Raw genomic sequence first — 25,450 nt, 5'->3', positions numbered from 1 at the left:
AAAAAAAAGAAGAATTTTCTGTCTATAGCACAGAATAAAAACTACTATTTCTTGTTCTGTGGTCTGAAGATTATTACAATAGAATTTTTTGGCTGAATAACACAAAAGTATTCAAAAACGTCAAGACTAGCGGGAAATGAAAATTGGTTAAGAATTATCAAGAACAGAATATTTTCGTTTTGTTTTGTTATATGAATATTTTTTAATTTTATGTGCACTGCATGTTTTAACTAAAGAGATGGATTTGTTGGACCCAGAACTTCAAAAAACGTACGACAAATGCAAATATATTGTTAAAGTATGGGAACATCGTTTTCAGAAAAAATATAAAAGAGTTCCTTCAAAGGTATTTAACATATAAAAATGATTTTGTGAATATTGTTTACTTTCCTTAAATAACTTTTATTTTAGCTTGATATTAAAGAAGCAAGTAAAGAAGTTAGACGTGCTTATGGTAGATATTTTCAATTAAAATCTGCTATACTGGAACAAAGTTTTAAAGGTGTGGAAGGGTTCGACGATGTTGAAAGTGAAAACGAAAATATTGGCAAAGAGCCGCCAAGTAACAGTGAGACAAAACCTACAATGGTCGATGAAGAAATTAAAGAAGATCCTCTTTCCAAAAATTATACAGAAGAATTTGTTCAAAGTGAAGAAGCATGGGGTGTTCATATAACTAATAAACTAACTGAAGAGAAAATTGAAGAAGAGAAACCAAAGTTAAACTTAAGTATCACTAAAAAGTTATTTTGTGGCTCAAAGTTCAGTAAAAGAAACCCAAGAAAATCATTATCAGCATCCCAGAAAGTTAAAAATGATAAAACTACATTATCACAACCTATGCCTTCATTTTCTAGTTTTTCCAGTGAAGAAGCTTTAAATATTCTGCAAAATGATAATTCTGAAAGTTCTTTTATGGGTGTAAACTATACACTAGGAACACTCTCTCAGCCTCTTAATGCTATGCAAATGTTTATTGAAGGTTCACATACAAGATCTTTAAAAACTGTAGATGAAGGCTGGTTAAAGAGAGCTGCCCAATTCACAAATGAACTACAAGAAATAGATGACTTTTCTGTGAAAGGTAAGAATAGTTATACTAAAGAACTTGAAACGAAAGAACTGTCTTGAATGGCAAATTCAGAAGGAAAATTGCAAAATCAGTTTAATTTCTTTTGTGATCAGAGACAACCAGATTGTAGCTCTCCACATTTATGGTGATAACTTTAACTACTTTTTTTTAAGTGAAAGATACCTCAATACATTTAAAGTGAATGTATGCAATCTTCATTGTTAAATTTTAAATGGGCGACTTCTATCACTTAAAAGCCCATCATCAAAAATAATTGCAAGTATGACATCTTCATACACAGCCTACTAAGATAAAAGAATAAATATCTTACCTTTAACAAAAAACCACAATTCTCTCCAAAAGTATTAATTTTAGGTATAAGACACCCTAATACTATTTAAAAAACAATTGATTTCTTTTTTCATTAAAATTATTATTATTACTGGTGATCCAATCAATTGCCATCAACAGTCACTCTTTATTTTTAAAATAATAAATTTCTTGCATGTAAACCAAGTAAAAAATATAAAGTATGATCTGATATATTCGTTATGGCCTCCCCTTTCATTTATTATGTTGCATGTTAGTATTTGATCAGTTGTTTATTTTGTACTCTTCCATAGGTCTTCTTTAAGTCAGTCAATCAAACTTTGTCTTATAGTAAATCTATTTTCATTCATAGTGCCCTATGATACCTCATAGGTCACTATATGTTCATTAATAATGAAGATACTGTGTAGTGTTCTTTTGGTAGTCGCTTTATTTGTTTTTTCTATCTTAATATATTCCTTATATCCTCCCCTTTCATTTGCTATGCCGCATGTTAGAATTCGATCAGTTGTTTATATTGTATTCAGCCATAGGCCTTCTTTAAGTCAATAAATCATAATTTATCTTTTAGTTAATCTATTTCATTCATAGTTTCCTTTGATATCTTATATGTAACTATGTATACATTCAATAATAATGAATATACTGTGTAGTGCCCTTTTGGCAATGCCGCCATGTGTGTTTTTTGAATGATGTGATTCGTCACGATCCGATGAACTATTCTACTTCTATCACAAAACGCTCAAAAAATGAGCAGAATGAACCTTAGTGTTTTCTTATTGGATTTTACATGTGATATGAGGCAGAAACGGTATTCCCCTCTTTACTTCTAATATAAATCTTTAAATTATTTTTCTTAATAAATCTTGGCTTAAAATTACAGTAACTAATATGTTTGGCAATTTTGTGAAAAAATTAATTACTGATGAAGTAGTAAAATTTCTGAGTAAGGATATTTAAATCATCAATTTGTAGAATGAATTAGCAATAAATCAATCATATCATTTAAAGAACAAAATATGATTGAAATGTCAGTTGGTAGTTCAGATTTTTTTCCTAAGTGGCGCTAGGAGTTATTGTCCTGGACAAACTGCATGACATGCCATCCTAGCCTTTTATTAGATTAGATATATCTACCTAATTATCTGGGATGAATATTTCCTTCCTGTTATTTATATTTGTTATATCTTCAATTTTTAATTGACCTTCTTGTTAATCTTCAACATTTACCTTCAGTTGCTACATCTGTGTTATCACTAGGTGTGTATACACTCCTTATAACAATTTCTCTGACATTTTTGTAAGTTCTATTATTGTTCTTTCATTTTCCTCATCTTAACTCATATTCTTTTTCTATAATTTTTATATGGAAATATATACTCTGCTCTTGGCTTTTTTATTTTTGTTTATTCCAATACACCTCTTTAAATGGTTGACACTAGTTAAATAGTGGTAGGATGTCACATAACAACAGCTACAAAATGTTCGAAAAAATGAAATATGGTGAAAATTTATATTAAGAAGTTAAAACATGGCTGAAGCCTAATCTGCACAAAACAAGAAAATCAGTTACTTCCCAACTGTTTTGATAACCAAGATTGTCGGGGGAGACAATAATTATGTTTTTATAAAATTGTTCTTTTTGACTGTTTCTATACATTCTTTTCCTTTCTGTTAGTAATATGTATCAAGCAATTTCATTGTGAGGACGTTTGTATTTATACCTTAATACTCTCCTGTTCAACTCCTTTTTTAGCTTTTCGGGCCACTTCTTTATTTTCGTTTATTCCACAATGCTCTTTAATCCAAAGTAAAGATAGATTGGTTTGTTGAGTTGCAGTTCTTTCAATTTAGTAATTATATTGAAAAAAATTAGTAAAGTTTTTTTGACTTTCAGTAACTATGGTAAGATCCAATATATATAGCGTATTGCTTTTTTTAGAACTTAATTCAGCTATAAAATTGGAAGCTAAAATCTTTCAGTGATATTTATTGGAGTTTCTTCTACTTCTGCAAATAAGCAATCAATTTTTGTATGTTTTAAAGACCCTAGACATAATCTTGGACACATATTTACTATGTGATCTATTTTTTCTAGTTGACTTTTTTGGTCATAGAGAAAACAACCATAATCCAGTACTGTTCTAACTTAGGATTTGTAAAGGATTGCTACATTTGGATCTGACCTCCATTTTGTTCCATATACTTACATAAGATGTTAATTCCTTTTTCTGTTTTCTGGATTAGATGATTTATGTGATTTTTCTATGTCATTATTTTTATCCAGTCACATTCCTAGGTATTTTATGAATGTTTATGAAATACCTAGTGATGTTCTCATAAAAATGCAGACTTCTGTTTTTTTCCTGAAAATTTTTAGACCATTTTCATTACACCATTTATTGAGGTTTTTATAAGCTATGTTAAATTGTTTAATTGTTTGATTCATACTTCCTCAATATATTGACATGGTGAGAATATACAAATATTATCGGCATATTGTTAGAAATGGTCTCACTACATTTAACTTTACTTTCCTTATCTGCTGTATATATTAAGTAGAGTATGTAGCTTAGTATACTTCCTTGCAGTAACCCAATAATAAAAATCTCTTTAAAGATATTTAAAAACTTTTAAATTTATATGCCAATAACTTTAAATTGATGTGATCATTCACAGGCTTGCCACCCCGTTTAGCGTGACAAACCTGCATGTGATAATTTGTGATTAAAAGATATCCGCTTAAAAGCAAAATCTATATGCATTGGGATTTCCTGAAAAAATCCAATTCTTATTGACTTTATTTCATTCATATTATATATATATATATATATATATATATATATATATATACATATATATATATATATATATATATATATATATATATATATATATATATATATATATATATATATATATATATATATATATTTACATGTTTTCTTTTTAGATGATATTAAAGTTGAATCTACAAAATTAGACTATAACAGTGATGATGTTATTGAAAATTCTGACGAAGATGAAGATTCCTCTAACTATATTCCATCACTTCACATTGCTAAAAAAAGAAAAGTTCTATCCCAAAGTTTAGAAACAAGTAACAAAGAAGATAATATAAATGATAAAATTAATACTACAGAAAAAGAGATTCTTGTTATAAATCAACCAGTTTTAGAAGACAATAGGGGAAATGTTGAAATAACAGAAAAAACAGAATTTCAAGAACCACTTGAGCAAATACAAGATGTGTCAAGTACTAGCAGTTTAAAAAATCATGTGGAAATAAGTTCTCCAAAACAAGTTACACCAAGCAAAAATATACGAAAAAAGAAGGAAAAACCAGTAGATAATGTAATTGATACAAAACGAACTTTAAGAAACTCTAGTTCATCTCCTAGGATATTAAAAAAGAGTAACAAAAATACAAAAAAGACACCTAAAAATAAATCAAAAAAACAAATGCCAACTCCTCCTCCAACACCACAAAGAATATCTTTAAGAAAAAATAAGCTTAAAGTCAACTTACAAGAGTTTTCTAGTGGAGAAGAAGATGCATTTTTAACAGACACTGATGACAAAGATCCACCATTTGAGCTGGAAAAAGATAAAAAGAAAAGAGCCCCATTTTATATTTCTACAGATGATGATAACGAAACATCTCCTAAAAAGGCTTCGAACACCAAGAAGAAAGAAAAAACTGTTTTATCTTCTGTTACTGTCACTAAAAGAGGTAAAAAGAAAAAAGATGTAAATGCTGATGAACTAGAAAATGATGATAATACTCCTTATGACTTAGAATTTTCTATTAAACCTCGTATAGTTGCACCTAGGTATGGAAGCATTAAAAACATTTTATCACAAAATAATGTAAGAAAAGGCAAAAAATTGGTTATCCAAAAGGATGTTGATAACACTGAAGATGATAATGGTAAGTGAGAGATACGCTATTTATTTGATTTCAACTCTTTAAATATCTCTTCATGACTGGTCTTTGTAAGGGTCACATGTTATTAGAGTAGCAATCACATCTCATATATTTTGAATCATATCACTAATTATTATATGTACTTGTTTAGTGAATATTACAACAATAAACTATTATATATTTATTTCAGTTAAAATTAAAGATAAGCAACAGCAAGCCAAGGAAAAATTACAACAAAAAATATCATCTGGAAGTTTAAATGACAACTTTGTTCGAATAAACATTAATAAAAAAGTGTTTGTCAGAGGAAAAAGTAAATTTAATTTCAGTAAATACAAAAAAACACAATGGAAAAAGGCAAAGTCACTTGCTGGACCTGACATGTATATGGGTGGTTGTGATGGTGGAATGGAAACTTGTTTTACATGTGGTCAAGTTGGTCATTTTGCCCAGAATTGTAAAGCGATGAAGGGTGACTCTTTGTTACCTTTAGATGCGAATATAGAAGAAGAATGTCCCATACCAACACTGGAAGAAGCTTCAAAAATGGCTCAAGAAGGAAATTTGAACATCAGAAAACCAAAAATAGCTTTGAAAGAAATTCAGAACTCTGATTCGCCAGAAAATATACAAGAAGAGGATTCTTGTTTTGACGATGAGTTTGATTCAGATCAATTATTACTAGAGACTATGAAGCTTGAAGAACATGTTAAGAAGTTGGATGTTCAAATGTATATGGATAATGTTAAAGTTGTGGAACCATATTATAAATTGAATGAAGATGGTAGTGTAGTTGGTAAATATCTTTATCTATTTATTATTACACCTAATAGTTCTATCACATTTAAGCAAATATTAATTTATATCTAATTTTTAATATATATATATATATATATATATATATATATATATATATATATATATATATATATATAGTTATTTTATTTGTATCTTTTTTGTGCCACTCACAACTGATTTTACTCTTAAATATTGCGCTCAGTTTCCTTTCAGCTGAAAATTGTATTGGGATAGGTTATTCTTCTTCTAAAGGTGCTTATCTTCTAGTGATGTTGAGGGTCACATTGACCCATCTTATTCTGGTCACAGCAGCTCAAAATATATCAGTTGGCATTAGACCAGTCCATTTCCCAAGGTTAGCCAGCCAGGATATACATCTGCGTCCAGGTCCTCTCTTGCCTTCAATCTTGCCTTGTAGAATCAACGTTATTACACGTAATATGGCTGAAGTAAGCCAATTTTCTGTTCTTTACAGGGTTAATAATTTCTTTGTCTTTTCATAGCCTCTGGAGGATAGTTATGTTAGTTGTGTGATGTATATATGTGACCCTTAATATACATCAGTAGCAGCACATTTGAAATACCTCTAACCTTGCTCTAAAATGCATTGAAGTGACAGTTGTGTGAGTTTTTAAATCATGTGTCGATAGATAGTGTTAATAATATACATATTATCACTTGTCCAACCAGTGTTGTTGCGCCCTAACTCTATTTTACTTTATCCTTACATTTTTAACAGCTGGCAACCCTAATTTTCGACCATTTTTTCTCAGGCAACCTTATATAAACATATTAAGATAATACTTAGCTTTAATTTGATTTAAAAAAACATGCATATTCATCATGAGCAGCATATTTTATTTAAACAATAAATGAATGAAATAAAATTTTTGTTAAAAAATTAATTACTATTAAATGAATTAAAAATATTTGCGGCCCATTTTTCACTGGCAACCTATTATCAATGTCCTTCTCCTCATTCATTGAGTCCTTGTTCGATCGTGGTCACACTGTAAATATTATTAGCTTGCTGTCTGCATTGGCTGCGATCCTATGGTATATGGACGGCTTCATGTAGGGATTTTCCCACCGGACACTTCATTTTGTCTGCCCATCGTGTTGGAGATTTTTCTCTTGGAAGATAGCCTTCTACCTTTACTTCTACTACCAATAGCTGCATGATCCCCGTTCTTCTAGCTATGTGGATGAAGTAAATTAGGTATGCTCGATTTACTTTTTTTAATAGCCTGTCTTTTATATGAAGCTCTTTCAGAATTGACAGGTTGGTTCTATGTTCTGTCCAGGACATGCATAGAATTCTTCAATAGACCCACATTTCGAAAGCTTCGATCTTACTCCTATTGATTTTTTTGAGAGTCCATGTTTCAGCTGTGTATGTAGCAATGGGAAAAATAAGGGCATTGACCATCCTTGTCATTGTTGGTCTCGAAATATTTTAATCAGTTTAGCTGTTGCGGTTCTGGCCATTGCTAGTCTATGCTTGATTTCTGAGGAGCAATCTGAATATATAACATTTATACATACTATTTGGAATCGCAATGTCTTTTCTTTTGAATTTCTGTTATTGCATAAAAAACAAATTTTAGCAGCAGCTTTTGCAGTTAATTTTTGTATTCGAATAAAGAACTCAAATTTAATATTATTCTACCTTTAAATAATCTACATACATTTCAGACACACCTCCTGAAGTATTTGAAACCCTAAGAAGATTCGGTCATTCCTCTTTCCGTCCTGGTCAAGAAGAAGCAGTAATGCGCATTTTATCTGGAAAATCTACATTGGTAACTTTAAGTACGGGTTCTGGAAAAAGTTTGTGTTATCAATTGCCTGCTTTTCTTTATTCTCAAAGAGAACCTTGTATATCTTTGATCATATCGCCTCTGGTGTCACTGATGGATGATCAGATTGTGGGTAAGTATGTGGTAAAAAAATATTGCTTGCTTTTTTTTGTTGAATGTACAAAGTACTGGCAAACAGAATGTGACAAATGTGAAATGCTATTATGCTATTATTTTTATTTTAACAACTCAGTAATTTTAAAAAATAAATGCGAATGTTTGAAATTAAGCCAAATTTAGCAAATATCACTTTGCAAGTTACAGTAGAAAATAATGAAATATGGAAAAATATTGGAAAATACTGTTGAGTTACTCAATAATAATTTTGAAGTTCATTTACAGTCTAACCAAATTCACTTTGTATTTGAGATTTGGATGCGCATTGGTGTTGACGTTCGGTTAACCGGGAGCTATCAGCCGTAGACCGAACGTCGCGGACGGACCAAACGTAATTGATTCTACAGTTGGTACAGTCGGTGAAAGAATTTTTGAATATGAATGTAAAATTACTAGTAAAACATAAAATTCTAAGTGCACAAATTCGTGAAATAGTAAACGATTTGTTAAATTTTATGAAATTAGAAGCGGAGCGTGGTGAGCCATTAGTTTCTTTGTCACAAGTACACAAACGTGTTGCACAAGCAGTTAGATTAGTCTGGGTACGGTAAACAACATTGTGAAGCAAAGGAAAAATATTGAACAGGGGGAACTTTCGTTTGGGGAGGTGAGATGATGTTGATTCTTTCGAAGACAAATTTCACAATTGGTATATACATGAAAAAACAGCACCTACTCTCAGACGCTTACACCTATAATTTAAAGATTTGCTGTTTGCCGAATCGAAAGTAACTTATGGAGTGACATAACATTCGAGAGCTAAGAACAATTTTCTTAAGACAGAGTAAACATTACAAGAGGGTCGACCAATTATCTATGTGGATTAAACATACATTCATTCTTCCCACACTAATCAAAAAGCTTAGACCGATAACAGTGATGAAGGATTACGAAAACCAGTGTCGAATAGGCAACGGTTAGCCATATTTCACACTGGATGGGAAAATGGTTTCATACCAAATGTTTCGCTTTTATTTAAGTCAAAAACTTAAGTCGAGCGATTTTCATGACATAAATTTTACCAATTAAAAGAAATGGCTTGAGACTAAACTCATACCTAATTTACCACCGCGTAATGTTGTTGACAATGCACCGTACCACAATGTACAATCTGAGAAAGCTCCTATATCTGCATCTCGAAAAGTCGAAATGAAATGTTAGTTACGGAACAAAATTATTGTCTATTCGAATGATATGTCGATTTGTATAATATAAAAATGAATGAACCGAGGTTTAAAACGTACGAAGTTGACAAAATCCTTGAACAACATGGACACAATACTCTGATGTTGCCACCTTATCATCCAGATCTTATTCCGATTGTTGTTTGGGCGTCTCTAAAATAATAGTTGCAAGTAAAAACACCTCATTTTAATTCTAAGACGTTGAAAGGCTGTGTAATGAATTTTTCAGCAATTTTTCCTCATAAAATTTTCACAATTGCTGCAAACATGCTCTTAAATTTGAAAAAGAGTTTTGTGAGTTGGAACCAACCGTGGATGCAGCAATTGATCAAGAATCAGACGAGATCTTGAAAGTGACAGCGAACCTGAGGATAGTGATAATGATATGGATTGAGTATACAATACATACATATATAGTGGCTAAAACTACCTTTATTTGGATAACACCACCTTAAAAGAATTTCTAAATCTTAATTACTTTACATTATTCTAAGAAATAACAGTATAAAATACTTAACGAGACACTTTTGTGGCTATAAGTTTGTCTGTTGAAAGAAATTAGTTACGGATTATTTACCGCAATGAACAAACACAGATAAAGTTGAATCTTTAATTTTAATTATGTAAGTAAAAACTTTTTTATGTTAATGTTACAATCATGTATTATTCATTGAAAAATATTTTTAACCGAATTTTCTGAATTTTATTTTGGTCATGTAAATACCTGCACGGAGTGTACATTCGTTTCTTGTCTCGCTTACTAGTTCCACGGTCTCCGTTCTTTTTGTACGCATTTCAAATACAAAGTGAATTTGGTCAGCCAGTAACTATTATCAACTTTTAAGTTGCAAATATGAATCTACCAGCGTTGTTGGTACAACAGTGTTTATTTAGATAATGAAATAAATTAATAATGGATAATAAAATAAATTGTTTTTAGGCATTGCTAAATTTATGAGGGCTGCTTGCCTTCATTCAAACCAAACAACTGTGCAGCGGAAGAAGATTTTAGAAGCGATATCTTTGGGGGAACTAAGTATTTTATTGGTGTCACCAGAGGCTGTTGTTTCGGGAGAGAAACAAAAAGGTATGTATATTGTTTTCATCTCCGTATTGGACAATTTTTTTCCGAGGAAATAAACATTAACAATATTCTTTTTATATAGATGTAACTCCGTCTGTTCAATGTGACTCCAGTAAGTTTTCGTTCCAGCGTTTTCGCGATTTTCCTATTGGGGAACCGACCTTACGTTCCATTCTACTCTTCTCTTCATTGACGTTAGTCACTTTGCGTCTCCGTTGTATATCTACACTTCTAGCTCTGTCTCCTAGTGTCTTACCATCACTTTTTCTAAGGGTTTCATCTCTGCTGTTTCTAACATTCCTGGTTTTCTCTCTGCATGGATCGTGTTTCTGATGCGTATATCATTATTGGTATGGTGATTATTTATTTATGCATGCTTTTCATTTCTTTCTTGATAATTTTATTTCTCCATATTGTTTCATTCATGCAAGAAGAAAACAAAGAATCTTCTACTGTTACTTCTTCCTATAATAAAAACGTTTCGTATATGAATCTATACACATCATCATAATTAAAAGTCTGGATGCATAACTTGATTCATCGCCTCCTGGTGATGTTACTTATGGAACTACATCTTTACTTGGGAGAGGTTGATAAATATATTAAACTGTGATTGTTTGTTGAATAAATTCTCTCAGAATTTATTCAACACCGTTCTCTCAGAAACAAAGTTTGAAGCGACCGGCGATTTTAAATCTCAGTTATGCGCACGAAATCAATTTTTTTAAATACAATTTGTATCAACTCGACGTTAAAAATTAGATCTTTTGATCAGAGAGCCCTATCGACAAAAATTAAAATGGGTTTTAAAGGTGAATGGTGCATCTTCCGTATGCAATTTTTGCATTTTGCCGCAAATGAAGTCGGTTTCTATAAAGCTTTTAAATAAATAAACGTTGCGCGATTTTTGCCATTTTTACGATTCTTATGAGATCAATAAAATTTATCATTTCCATTGATCGGTCGATGTGGAATTTTCATTCTTAGAGCCTAATGTTTAAAAAGTTAAGACATAAAATTTTAATTTGGAGCTTTCGCAGCAAATATGAGGCATTTGAAATATGCCTAAAAAACACTGAATTTAAACTTTCACATTACAAACGATCTCATGTCACGGAAAATTCTTCCACGAAGACGTCATTGATCGCCGGTCGCTTCAAGCGTTGTTTCTGAGAGAACGGTTCATTCAACATCAAAAGTGCTAATAAACATTATTGCTATTCTATAAATTTTTCAAGGGGGGGGGTTTAGGAGGGGGAAGCCCGGGGGTAGGAGTCGCAAACTTTTTTGCATCTTATTTGGGGTCCCAAAATTTATATTCTCAGCAAAATTCAGCTGGTTCATATGATTTTTAGAGGTTCAGTGGCCTTTTCGTCTCTGAATTCCTATATAGGTATATATATTTATTTATAATTTCTATATATATTACAGGATCCAACTTGTAAATACAATACATTTTGGAGACTGCTATCGCCGTATTCCCGTTCTCCTCCGCCAATCCTCCCGGTCCAAGGTATGCTCCTCCTCCAAACCTCTCGATTCTATTGCTCTTCTAATTCCTGCATTCCATGAGCGTCGAGGTCTATCTCTTTTTCTTCTTCCAGGGGGCTTCCTTCTGTGAAGTTTTTGGGGCCAACTTTCGTCAGGCATTTTCAATAGGTGTCCAAACCATTTTAAACCTCTTCTTTCTAATCTGTCAATGACCGTTTCTGTAGCATTCATGTTATTCCTTATAGATTCGTTGGTCTTCATTTCCACCCTTGATGTTCTCGCACTTCTTCTCAAATAATTCATTTCAACTGCCAAAAATCTTCTCTTCAGGTCTGCATTAATTGTCCATACTTCAGAGCCATAACAAAGAACTGATTCAACCATGGTTTGCCCTTTTCTTTTTTTGTTTCTTTTGGAAATGTTGCGATCCTACCATAAGGAGTTCAAACATCATACAATTTTACGTCCCTGATTAATTCGGTGTTTAATTTCGGTTTCTCCCAAGCCGTTCTTATCAATGAGTGTACCTAAATATTTAAATTTTTCCACTTGTTTGATTTCCACGTCCTCGCCTGTTAACACTTCAAACCTTGCATCTGAATTGATAACTAAATATTCTGTTTTTCTTCATGCTGACGTGTAACCCCCATTTTACATATTCTCTGTATAGACGCTTTATCATAAATTCTAGATCATAAGAATCTTGAGCTAGGACGACTTGGTCATCCGCAAAGTTCAGGGAGAACAGTACGTCATTTCCTGTGGGGATTCCCATTCCCTGGCAGTGGTTTTTCCAATTTTGGAGGGCTGCCTCAATATATAAATTAAACAGTAAGGGTGACATACTGCATCATTGTCTTAGTCCTTTAGTTACTTTTATTGGCTCTGATAGTGTATTTCCGATTTTTAGGTAAGTAGTAAGTGTTATCCCTGTATACTTCTGTGATTATTCCTAAAACGTATGGACTAATGCAGAGTTGTTGTAAAGCTTGCCACAATTTAAGTCTTGGAACTGTATCATACGCCTTTTCTAGGTCGGTAGATTTCTAGATCTATGTACTTCGGTACCAACCTTCTTTTTTCTATTAATTATTGGAGTATAAACAAGTTATCAGTATGATTGTAATTGGATATACTTGCAATAATTAATCAATAAAACATATAGGCTGTTGGTAAATACGAAAAAAATTACAGTTTGCTCTATAAACACATGTCAGCAAATGTTTTGTGTCTGAGATACGGGGTGTTGAAATTTTTCTTACAAACTGACGATTTATTTATTGCTCTGAAACCGGTTTATTTATGAAACATTTACGAACATACGTTTATATAGGAAACTGTCTTTAATTTATTATGCAGAATTAGACTCTGAAGTTTGCCACACTTATCTACTAATACTCTGTATATCTGATTTTCAGGATTTAATTCATTTTTGCGCAAGCTTCCTCCAATTGCTTTCGCTTGCATTGATGAAGCTCATTGCGTGTCTCAATGGTCTCATAATTTCCGCCCAAGTTACCTAATGATTTGTAGGGTATTGCGAGAAAGTCTGGGAGTCAAGACAATCCTTGGTCTAACGGCAACTGCTACGAAAGCGACACAGTCCAGTATCATAGAACATCTGCAAATTCCAGATGGTGAAGATGGAGTTATAAGCGACATTCCTCTGCCGGATAACTTACATCTTTCGGTTTCGAAGGATGTTAACAGAGATAACGCTTTGCTGGAGTTGTTGCTGTCCGATAGATTCAAAGACTGTAAAAGTATTATTGTGTACTGTACGCGAAGACAGGAGTGTGAGAGGATTGCCGGATTTTTAAGGACGTGTCTTAAAGAGGAAGAACCAGTACGTAAGTATAAGTTGATTATTTTATTTTTGGTTCGAAGTACAGGTCGACAGAAATGTCTGAAACTGCCAAGGTTAGACCGATGGAGAACTTTGGTTACACGACGTTGTTAGATCAATCAAAATATATATCAATCTGCTTTAAAACGTCTTACGACGTTGTCCGATGCCTAATTTCCATGACACTCTATCATCCCATTGGCCCTCTCTAAGATCTCTTGCGCTCATCGCCTTCGTTACTCCCTCTCTCCAAGATTTCTTGGGTCTTCCTCTCTTTCTGCGATTTGGTGGTATCCATTGCATAATTATTTTTGGGAGTCTTGAGTTATCTATCCTCTGGACGTGTCCGTACCATATCAGCTGTTTTCTTCCTATGTCTGTTGTTAGAGAGCCGTCAACCCCCATTCGCTGTCTTATCTCATCATTACTTATTCTCTCTCTGCGTGACACTCCTACTGATCTTCTAAAAGCGTCTATTTCTACTGCCTCCAGTTTTCTTCTGTTAGTTTCGGTTATTCACCAAGTTTCCGCTCCGTACATTAGACTGCTTTTAATAAGAGATTCGTAGATATTGTGTTTTCTTCTTTTTCCTATTTCATGACTCCACAGTACGCTGTTTAGACAACCTATTGTTTTTCTGGATTGTGTTATTCTTCTCTTTATTTCTTCATCATCTTTCCTCGTTGTGTCAAAAACGATTCCTAGGTATGTGTAATGGTCGCAGGGCATGATGATTTCGTTATTTTCTAAGGTGATGTTCGATAGTTCGGTACGTACCTATTGGTAGGTATTTTGTTTTTTCTGTATTAATTTCTACTCCTCACTTTCTATATTCTTCTTGTAATTTTCTTGCCATGTACTCCAGATCATCTTTATCGTTTGCTATAACAACCTGGTCACCAGCAAACTGCAATGTATACAAGCAAATCTCTCCAAGGTCTACGCCCATGCCTCTGCATTTTCGTTTCCACTCTTTCAATGCTTTTACCTTTATAGTTCAATTCTTCTACAAATTTTTGATGAATCTTTGTTTTGATGAAACAGTAGGAACCTGTTGTTCTATAAGATGATTGTGTGATTAAATTACTTGACATTTTATGCAAAAATAAATCCTTGTATATTTTGTTGGTAGTCGAAAGTATTCAGAATACTTGTTTATAAAACAAACATAAAGTACTAGATACTATTATACAACAATAAATATTTGATAAATATTTTTAAACATACAATGAACTTACCTGTCAAAGCAGCTACTCGTCTTTGTATCCTATGTAACTCAATAAGTAGTGTATTTCGTTCTGCTTTCTCCTGCGTAAATTTTAAAACATTGTGTATACATATTACTCATGTATATTCGAAAATTAATTCTGGATACTATGCTCTTTTGCAACTCAAATACTTATTTACAACGGAACAGATACTTAATGTTTATTACGCTATCATCTATTCACATTTGTCATATAATATTGTTCTATGGGGCAGTGCAACAAATGTCTCGAAAGTTTTTATAGTCCAAAAGCGCATAATTCGCTTGATTTTTAATTTACCATATAGACATACGTGTCGAGACATTTTAGAAAATATCAAATACTCACTGTTCCCTCAATTTTGATATACAGAAGTATTCTGTATACAAAAGCTAATATCAATAGATTGAAATCAAATTCAGATGTACACAATTATTGTACCAGAAAAAAAGATTTCTTTAGGATTCCTAAACATTACACTTCTATGTTTGAAAAAAACCCTGATTATAGCGGCGTAAGGTTTTTTAATCAGCTCCCATCCACATTACAAAGTGAAGCAGATGATGATAGGGCATTTAAGAATAAATTGAAGACTTATCTCATCGAGTCATGTTTTTATAGTGTCTCGGAATTTATGTCTTAGATATTATGTTGTATGTTGTTTCTATATTTATGTGTATGTTTATATTGTATAGGTAGTCTTTAACGTTTCCTTTTACTTTGACATGTCCTATATTATGTAAATAATCTGCAAGAATGAATAAAGTTTTATTTATATATTTATTATTTATACTTTAACGGGATTGTGCACTTAGTGTCCTATTTTTTACGGCACTTGTAATCATTTTTATTAAAAACATATTAAATGTATTCTAAATGAACAACTCTGACGATTTTATCTGGAAATGTCGCAAAACTACTGATTTCTTGTACATTGCTTTTTAAATGGATATTTATTCTTTTGCAGCAACGCATTCAAGTCCCTTCTCCTTGATTTGCTGCCTGAGTGACCTTCGCGGTTTCAGATATTTCTGTACACTTGTAGTATTTTTTTGGTTTACGTCGCGTGATAAGATTTTTTATCGTCCATAAGTTTGGATAGTGTATTTGCCTATGTATCATCTCTATTTACTTTAATTTTTTTCGTATTAGATAATAGTAATGCCAAGAAACGGAAGCGGATGAACCTTCAAGCTGAACCATATCACGCAGGTTTGTCGGCGTCTCGTAGAAGGACCATACAGAACGCCTTTATGTCTGGGCAACTGAGGATAGTAGTGGCGACGGTTGCGTTCGGTATGGGCATCAATAAGTCTGATATTAGAGCTGTGATACATTACAATATGCCTAGTAGTTTCGAGAGTTATGTGCAAGAAGTCGGAAGAGCTGGCAGAGACGGTCTAAAAGCTCAGTGTCATGTATTTTTGGATTCTAAGGTAAATGTTGTGTCTTTCATTTCTTTTATTATATAACCGATAACAATTTTACGTACGCTCGCTGCAAAAAATTCGATCCACGACATATTTTCCATTTATTGCGAGTTTTAAGACTTGACTTATTATATGGAATATATAAATCTGTATAATCCCTGGTATGAGGGCAATTATTCATTTCTATACATTATTTTTAAATTTTTTTATGGCATTTCTTATAAACAATAAGAATTTATATTTTTCTCAAAAATTTATGTTTGATAAGTGGCAAGAAATTAATTTGTTATCGGACTGATTTTAACAACTAGACCACTTTAGTAATAAAACTTATTAAGTTCAGAATTTTTACTTGTATTAAAATGACATTAACTCCAACGAATGCTGCAAGAGTCGTGGCTTTAGTGCAAGATGGTCGTAGCCAATATTACGCCGCCCAGGTGCTAGGTGTTGGTCGTTGTGCTGTTCAAAGAGCCATTTAGCAGTTTAATCAAAACGGCAACTACACTAGAAGGTCTGGATTAGACCGTAGGAGAGCAACATCCGCACGTGATGATCGATTTTTGGTTTCTTCGTGTTTAAGAAATAGACATGTAAATTCAGTTGAGCTGGCAGATCGCTTGAACTAAGTCCGAAATGTGGATGTAAGTAGGCGGACACTTCGTCGACGACTGCATGAAGCGAATTTATTATCCAGAAGACCAGCCTTTCATCCAAAGCTATCTGTGGAACACTGCAGAGCTAGATTTTCTTCTGCAAGGGACACGAAAATAAGAATTACGCAGATTGGAGTAATGTTTTGTTCTCGAATGAGTCCAGGTTTTACTTGAGGTTACCAGACGGTCGTGAAAGAATCTGGAGAAGACAAGGAGAACGATTTGTCCAATACAATATGGCCGACAAAATAACGTATCGAGGAGGCTCAGTTATGGTTTGGACTGATATAAGTTCCGATACTCGTACTGACTTAATTCATGTGGATGGAGGTTATATGACACGAGCAAGGTATATAACAACCATTTTACATTAGAATGTTGTACCTTTTGTGCTATTCACAAGACATCGACGTTCTAGAACCGTAAATGAATACATAGAAGACGTCGGGATTTTCCGTATGAATTGACCAGCTTTCAACCTCGACCTGAATGCAATCGAACAACTATGGACATACTGGGAAGACGAATTCAAGTTCGGCTACCTCACATAAACAACTTACCCGAACTTAGTGCGATTGTCAGACAATATAGGACAAATTGGACCTACTTCAAAATTTAATTATCACAATGGCAAGACGTATGCAGGCTGTTACAAGGTCCTGAGGGGGAAGTACCATAGTGCAAATCACATTCAGATGGCAGTGTGTGGATATAGGATAGCAGCGTTGCCAATTCTACTACCATTGTAAGTTTTGCTACTTTAAAAAAAAAAGCAGGGTCAAACTCAGGGTAGACTAAGATATGTTTAGGTAAGTAAAATTTTTAATAGAATATTCGTGAATGAAATAAATGGTCAAAATTCCTAAAATGCTTGTACACATAATATAGATAGTTTGTTGGTTAATCACAGCTATTAAATTATATGAACTACATTAATAATTTTAAGTACATAGTTACCTTTAGTGAACATTTATTAATAAGTATTTAATGAAAGTGGTTTAAGAGAATACCTCAGAAATACAATTTTCATTTTCATAATCTAGTTCATCTTCCGAGTCATCGTTCAATAAAATTGTAATAGGTTCAATGTCATCTTGCATGTTATCCACTTTCTCCAATTTTATAACATTGTTGAGTTAATTTTTCCAATGTCCATTGTTCTGTACTCCATACCATTTCTATTGGGTTCAGTTCACAGTGATATGGCGGAAGTTTTAACATGTGGACATCTTACGGTATTGTTCATCACTGTGATTTCTGTATTTTTCAACAATACAATCAATTTTGTATTTGTCATAAATAGTTTTAAATGCATCTATCAGCAGTCTTCAGAAGTTCTTTTTTTTTAAGCAATCTTCTTCCAAATAAATATCCTTTTCATAAATCCACTCCATAATTTGACGTTTCAACCAATATTGTTTAGGAAAATTTAGTCTCCTAGAACGATAAGATGCATTTTCCATTACAATCACATTATTTTTATTTTTTGGGAGATTCGGTATTAATATGTCTTCAAACCATTTCTCAAATAGATCTCCGTCCATCTCTTCATGGTAATCTTCAGCACCTTTTTTGGCAAGAAAAGTCGTGTCAGCACCTTCAATAAATCCATCTTTGTTTCCAGCATGGACTAAATCTTGGTCCTTTTCCGCTCGGAGTTTTTGAAGCTGTGGTAAGTCCATTTACAATAACCTGTCGTCTATTTTTTATTGTTGTATCTTTTCATACTTGTCCATTGGTAGTTCCAGTATTAACCCACGATTCGTCCATATAAATGTTATTGGCTGCTTCATTCCTCAGTTTCTTCATGTCGTACAATAGTCTTCTCAATGCACTCTTAAAAAAATCGGAAGATGCTCCGTCTAGTTAATATTTTTCCTAGTACTGCGTCAAAGGTTGGAAAAATGTTGTCCATAAAAAAAACCGTGCACTACTTGTCTTACTCTAGAGCGAGATACTTCATCGTATTTATTCTCACGGCTATTCGAATAACCGGTTATTTTTTTTCTTATGGAAGTTACTCCAGTCCTAGCAGAAACTTCCCGTGCTATTTATCATTGCACTATTCAGCACTTTTATCATTGTTACTGTTTGACAAATAGTTAACAACATTTAACACTATTTTTTTGCATTCGTTGTTTAACAAAATACCGTTTTTGAATTTTATTGACCAGAAATGGCCAGATTCCCGAAATATAACTTTCCATTTTTAAAATACTAACTAAAAAATTATATAATTAAAAAAAATTCACAAAAGTGCAATATTTTTCCATTTTACATTCATAAATATTTCCCAAGTTATAATTTTTTTATAGGAGTCGGCCCATAACGTACGATTAAAAACTTTCACAACGTTGTAAGTATTTCTGACACATAGAAAGCACAAGCCTATCACTGTAACGCTGCCATCTGAATGTGAATTTCAGTATAGGTAATAATATACCATATGACATAAAAATGTTGTTAACTGTTTGTTATCAACAAAGTTACTTTTCATTTTTCCAATTTTCGAATAATGGAATATGTTTTTGAAAAATAAATAATTTTTCGCATAAGTTCTGTTTCTTCTTGATATTTACTGTTCCTCCTTAAATCTTTACCCAGTCTGTAAGTGGCGTCTTCTCTATAAAATAGACGTGGATCGAATTTTTTGCACCTGAGTGTATAGACAAATAAGTATATACAGGGTCTCAATCGATACTAGTATTTTTTTAAATACAGTATTGGGATTAAACCCTGAGAAAAAACAATACTGACTTCGATTCCCACTATGGTTATATTATCCGCGTGTGCTATCATTTGTAATTGTGATTTTGATTTGTTTTTTTTTATTATCTGATATAATATATTATTAGAACTTTATTTGTTCTTTAGGGTGGAGATGAAAACGAACTTCGCCGTCACATCCATTCCAATTCCATCGATCACCACGTGATTAGAAAACTTTTAGAAAGAATCTTCATTCCTTGTAGCTGTAAAGGAACATGTCCGAAACATGAAGTAGCATTTTCGATTGAAGCAATTGTAAGAAGTTTGGATATTCCGGAAGAAAATATTGCTACTTTATTGTGCTATTTGGAGCTTCACAAGAACAAATATATTGAACTTCTCAGTCCTGCGTATACGAACTGCAAGGTTATTTCTTACGCAGGTACTTAAATTTGAACATTCTGCATTTTTTCTGTTTTTCTTAAATTTTCAATATTTACTAGTGAAACATCATAGACAGCAGATATATCATTAGTGATTCTAGGCTGGACGAAAATAAATTTCTGTCAGATGGAGTGGGATCTGATCATAGTCAGAAATCCGAGATAGAAGATATTACTAGATAAACACACCCAATCGAATTCGGTTCTCTGTCGTGGTTCACGGCGTTTTATATTCGATGGTTGTTGGTGGGAGTGAGGCATAAAGAAAGAGGGCAAGGCGGCGGCAGCTGATTGGTGAAATCTTTACATATTTTACTACCAATATTTCCGGGCAGATCCCATATTTTATTTCTTGTATTAATTTTCTATAGATAAATTATATAATATTAAAAAATATTAGTTTACCTTACATTTCTATAAACAAAGTTAGTAAACAAAAAATTAAACTGAAAACTTATTCTTCGTATTATCATTACCTATAAAACATATAAAACTTACATCATGCATTTCTTAATATTAACCTCATTTTAGGACCATTGCAAATTCGAAAAGTGGCCAAAGATTGTCCACCTTTAGCAATGGCGTTAGCTCTACATAAAAACGACGAAAATAATAGAAACATTTTGGAGTTTCCTATAGTAGATGTCGCCTCAGCCATGGGATGGGAGAGTGGAATTTGCAAGCACAAATTAAAGAATTTGGAATGGACTACTGGTAAGTTAATATAAAAAAAAACATTTTAAAATTTTTAGAACCTTAGCCCCTTAGTTTATATAATCCAAGAATTACCCGAGAAGCCATAGAGATCGAAAAACGCCCAAATTGTCTCAATAAAAAGATAACGACATCGGGTTGCCTTCAACATGTAGACCTCTCCCAATTTAAACATCGTCTGCTTCGACTACCAATCCAATTCCCACCGCCAAAAATCTTGGCGCCATTGAAATAGAAGTTGATGCATCGAGAAGTCTATACTTTACTCAGACAATACGTAATTGATTTCTTAGAAACTTAACACTTTTGAAGTTTTGTTTTCCTTTCTCTTGCCTTCTTGCCTAATTTTGCCAAAATTATTTCTTCAAATAACAAAAGCGGTGAAAAAACGTAGACTAGAATGGCTCGAACATCTACAAAGAATGCAAGGTAATAGACTAGTCAAGAATATTGCTTGGAGAGTACCTGAGGGCAAGAAAAAGAGAGGAAGACCAAGAAAGAAATGGATATATGTAGTGATGGAAGACGTCAGAGAGATGGGAATCATGAGATTGGAAGCTGATAGCTAAGAACAGAAAACGATATAAATTATACATCCAGGAATGGGCCTAAAAGGCCTGTTAACGCTTTACATACATACATCTCTTCAAAATATTAATATTCTTTATTTTTTATAATAAATAATCTCTATATCAAGATTTATAAGTAGAAACTATGATCCGTCCGATGTGGTCTTTGTAAAAACAAGCCTGTTGGAAAAGCCACTATAATTTTATAAATACGTATTATTTTAAATGAAATTACCAGCCCTGTAAGTTGCCAGATATCCGAATACCTTATGTTGTTAAAGGCCACACTTCTTTGACATTCAGATAGCTTTCGCTTTCTCACAAAAATCACTTCCTCTTTCTCTCCCTCACAGTCTCAAAAAGAAACTTAACGAAGCACACAAAAATCACTTCCGTTCCCTCGCCCTCACAGTCTTAAAAAGTAACTCAACGAAGCACACAAAAATCACTTCCGCTTCCTCACCCTCACAGTCTCAAAAAGTAACTCAATGAAGCACATCGCTCTCAGTAGTTTTTCTCCTGCACACAACAAGTTTTAGTTCTCTCTCTCTCTCTCTCTGTCTCTCACGTTCCGTAGTATACAATAGCAAAGTAATTTTAACCAAATATATTGTGTTTGTATTGTTAATAAATCGCTAAAGAAAAGTGCAGTGTATAATTAATTTCATCCACACAAGAGACAAATAACAGAATCAGCAACCTACAACCAAAATCGTGTGACTAAATCAATTTTGACAGCTCGACACAATGATTTGACGCTCAACAGTAAATTCGTGGATGAACAACCATTTTTTCTTTAAAGGCCATTGCCTAGAAAATAAATTTCGGAGTAATTAAGTATGTTACAAATTAATTTTTTATTGTGGGAGATTGGATTGTGGGAGATAGTGATAGAGAAAACATACTTATTGGTGCTCCCAAAGGGCTATGGACTGAACTCTTTCGGTTCCTAATTTCAAGTGTCATTTACATTATATGCATCGAGCAAAAAGACAAAAGAGGGAATGTAAAGGTAGTGGGGGCAAAACTATTGATAGACAGGAAGTGCCATCTTGAGAGGCCACATTAAACAAGGAAAGAGAGGCTCTTTCCTTGTTTAAGAAATCAAATTTAGTTGGGTTATGTTATTGCTGATGTTATTGTTTGTCCCAACTGTCACATGAAAGATTATTTGTATTTGAATTGAAGTTTTTTAACAATTTTTTCACATTTTAGACTATTATTGTTATTATTTAATTAAAACTTTATTGTGTTCTAGTGTTAAAAAAAGTATTTTAAGTGTATTATGTATTAATATTATGTAATATAACAAATAAATAGATAAATTAGAACCCCTACACCACTGTATGATTATTGTGAAGTGTCATGAAATTTAAATTTGGCGCATTCGCATTTCCGGATATGTCCGCCATCAGAGGCCACTTTTTTGGTCTCCATTTTATAACGATTAGATTCCCTCTTTTGTCTTTTTGCTCGATGATTATATGTAAAACTACAAATTATGACATACGTAGTACATACAGTCCATCAATTTACAAACCGTTGCACGTCATTATCTACGTCAGAGATCGAAGTTGACATAGTTGCCAAAGTATAAAAAAATCCTGAATCCATTTTAAATCAAATAGGTCACATAATTATTATTATACTCTTTACAACTACTATTTAAATTCTTACGTGACATTTTTGAAATAAAACACACTAATTTTGTTCTAAAAAGAAGAGATTTTATTAAATAGGTAAAAATATAAAACCAGAGGTATTCACTTTAAAATTTAAAATAATAAAGTACAAAAAGTGTCAACACCGCAACTGTCAAATAAGTGTTACCAATTTATGCCAAAATTTCACATTCGTTCGAATACAGTTACAGTGTGTTCCGAACAAATGTTATTCATAAAAACGCTTTATAATGCATTTATACAAATTAAATGAAACATATTGTTGTCTATTTCTTTAAGTTAACATTAATAGAAATCTTTAAATATTAGTTCTACGCGTATATAATAAAATATGTCTAGTGGCTGTAATGCCAGTGTACTCGGCAAAGTGATTCTAAAAAAGAACACACCTACCGCCTAAATATTTCGTGTTGGCATCATGTGACGTCACGGACTATGACGCCGATGACGTGCAACGGTTTGTAAATTAGATGGACTGTATATACAAAAAATGTTACCAATAGTTAAGAGCGTAGGCGCAAAATTTTGGGAAAAAGCTTTTTAAATGCATTCATTTTTTTTCGAATCCTGAGAAAACTAATAAATATTTTTGAAAAATTTAAACGCAGAATGAAAGATTATATTATTGCCGAGGGCCGAAAGTCCCTTAGAATTAACAAAAAGTTTTTTTTGAATGAGATATTTGAAATTAAAAATCAGACTAAATTTTCTCTTCTTTTTCACCCCTTTAACTTATTGAAATAAACATTATAGAAGTTTTCAGGGACTTTCGGTCCTCAGTAATAATGTAATCTTTCATTCTGCGTTTAAATTTTACAAAAATACTTACTAGGTTTCTCCGGATTCGAAAAAAATGAATGCATTTAATAAGCATAGGCCCGAAATGCTCCTACGCTCTTAAAATGAAAGCTAAAATATCTATTACGTTGTCTATGATGCTGTGTTGCCTCTACAATGGTTTACTCAGGGTATCTTCGTGTCCTATTCAGGGTGGTTGGAAAAGGCGTGAGTTAATAATCAACGATGTTTACGTTATATTGTAATATCTTTTCATTATTTGGATATATCTAAAATGAGGTCACAAGTAATCGAAATAACAAAATAAAAAACAATAATATAAGTTGAACAATAAATTTGATAACAGTCCATGGTATTACACTTTTTGACATGCTAGAGTAAATTATTTTACGCGAAACGTGCAACCATCAACATTGCATATTCAGTTTTTGTGACGCCACTCGAGGTACCATAGTCGTTCGAATATAATAAGCGATTCTTTGTAAAGACAATGAAGTCTACTTTTCGTAGTAACAAGCCATTTACTCCATGCACACATTACAAAATAACCCATATCATATGCGATTGGCTGTATAACTAATATACAAGTCAAGCTATAAAATAAATACTCTTCGTAATATTCTTAGGTTGATTTTAGTTCTTGTTCTTTGATTTAAAGTTTTTAACAGCTATATATTTTTTTAGTAAACAACCAACCGAAGCGGTCATCCATAAATGTAGAATTTTCCAATTTAGGCTTCAGACTTTTCGCTCCTGGAAATCTCGAGGGTGATCAATTGGACGAAGCTTTAGAAACCCTTTATAATCGAGTGGTGGAGCAAGAAAGGACCGCTTTACTGCAGTTAAACGCCATTCATCAGACTTTGTTAAAGGTAGCTAAAACATCCTTTAAAGCCTGTACATCGGAAGACGGCGATGATTTGATAAAAACCAAAGTGAGAGAATATTTTAATTCCCCAAATCCATTGGAATTAGTTTCGGAAATTAAGTATCCCAAACTTGATGAAGAACGACTGATACAGGACATTCATTGTCTTATTAGCATGTATAGGGATAACAGCTTTACTGGTAGAGCTGTAGCTAGAATTTTTCAGGGTATTCAAAGTCCAAACTATCCTGCTCGGATGTGGGGTCGGTGCAAGTTCTGGAGGAGTCACTTGGATAAAGATTTTCACGCGATTGTTAAAATTGCTGCTAAAGAAATAGTCAAGTTGAGGTGAATGAACTTAGGTTTTAAATTGTTTTAAATAAATACGCAAAGTGTAAATTTTATTTATATTTTATTAAATGCATTTGATTTTATTAGGTATTAAACATATTATTCTCTCTGGTTTTTTTTTTTAATTTCTGATTTATCCTAAGACCAAAGTATTGTGCGAGAAATAAGAAAGATATTATTTTGTGTACAGACAAACAGATATCTCATGAAATTAAAAAGTCATCGCGCAGAAACAAATTTGAAAGTATGCCATTCGTGCAGTAAGCGTTATGCG

The 25,450-nt window shown here is 32.7% G+C and overlaps 1 protein-coding gene across 1 annotated transcript; it reads left to right on the top strand.

Annotated features, from left to right (window-relative positions):
• The first annotated feature begins 118 nt into the window (after positions 1 to 118).
• On the top strand, positions 119 to 25,287 carry RecQ4 (RecQ4 helicase). Its single transcript, XM_072526994.1, has 11 exons — positions 119 to 346; positions 412 to 1,084; positions 4,356 to 5,333; positions 5,521 to 6,126; positions 7,824 to 8,060; positions 10,229 to 10,375; positions 13,282 to 13,713; positions 16,109 to 16,392; positions 19,917 to 20,193; positions 20,726 to 20,908; positions 24,642 to 25,287. The coding sequence occupies exons 1-11, from the start codon at positions 239 to 241 to the stop codon at positions 25,175 to 25,177; spliced, it is 4,461 nt and encodes a 1,486-aa protein (XP_072383095.1). The 5' UTR covers positions 119 to 238; the 3' UTR covers positions 25,178 to 25,287.
• The last annotated feature ends 163 nt before the right edge of the window (positions 25,288 to 25,450 follow it).

Source organism: Diabrotica undecimpunctata, chromosome 3 (assembly GCF_040954645.1).
Source record: "Diabrotica undecimpunctata isolate CICGRU chromosome 3, icDiaUnde3, whole genome shotgun sequence".
In the NCBI taxonomy this organism is placed as follows: Eukaryota; Metazoa; Arthropoda; class Insecta; order Coleoptera; family Chrysomelidae; genus Diabrotica; species Diabrotica undecimpunctata.
Note: the sequence above shows the minus strand (reverse complement) of the source record. Positions and strands in the feature narration are given on the sequence as shown.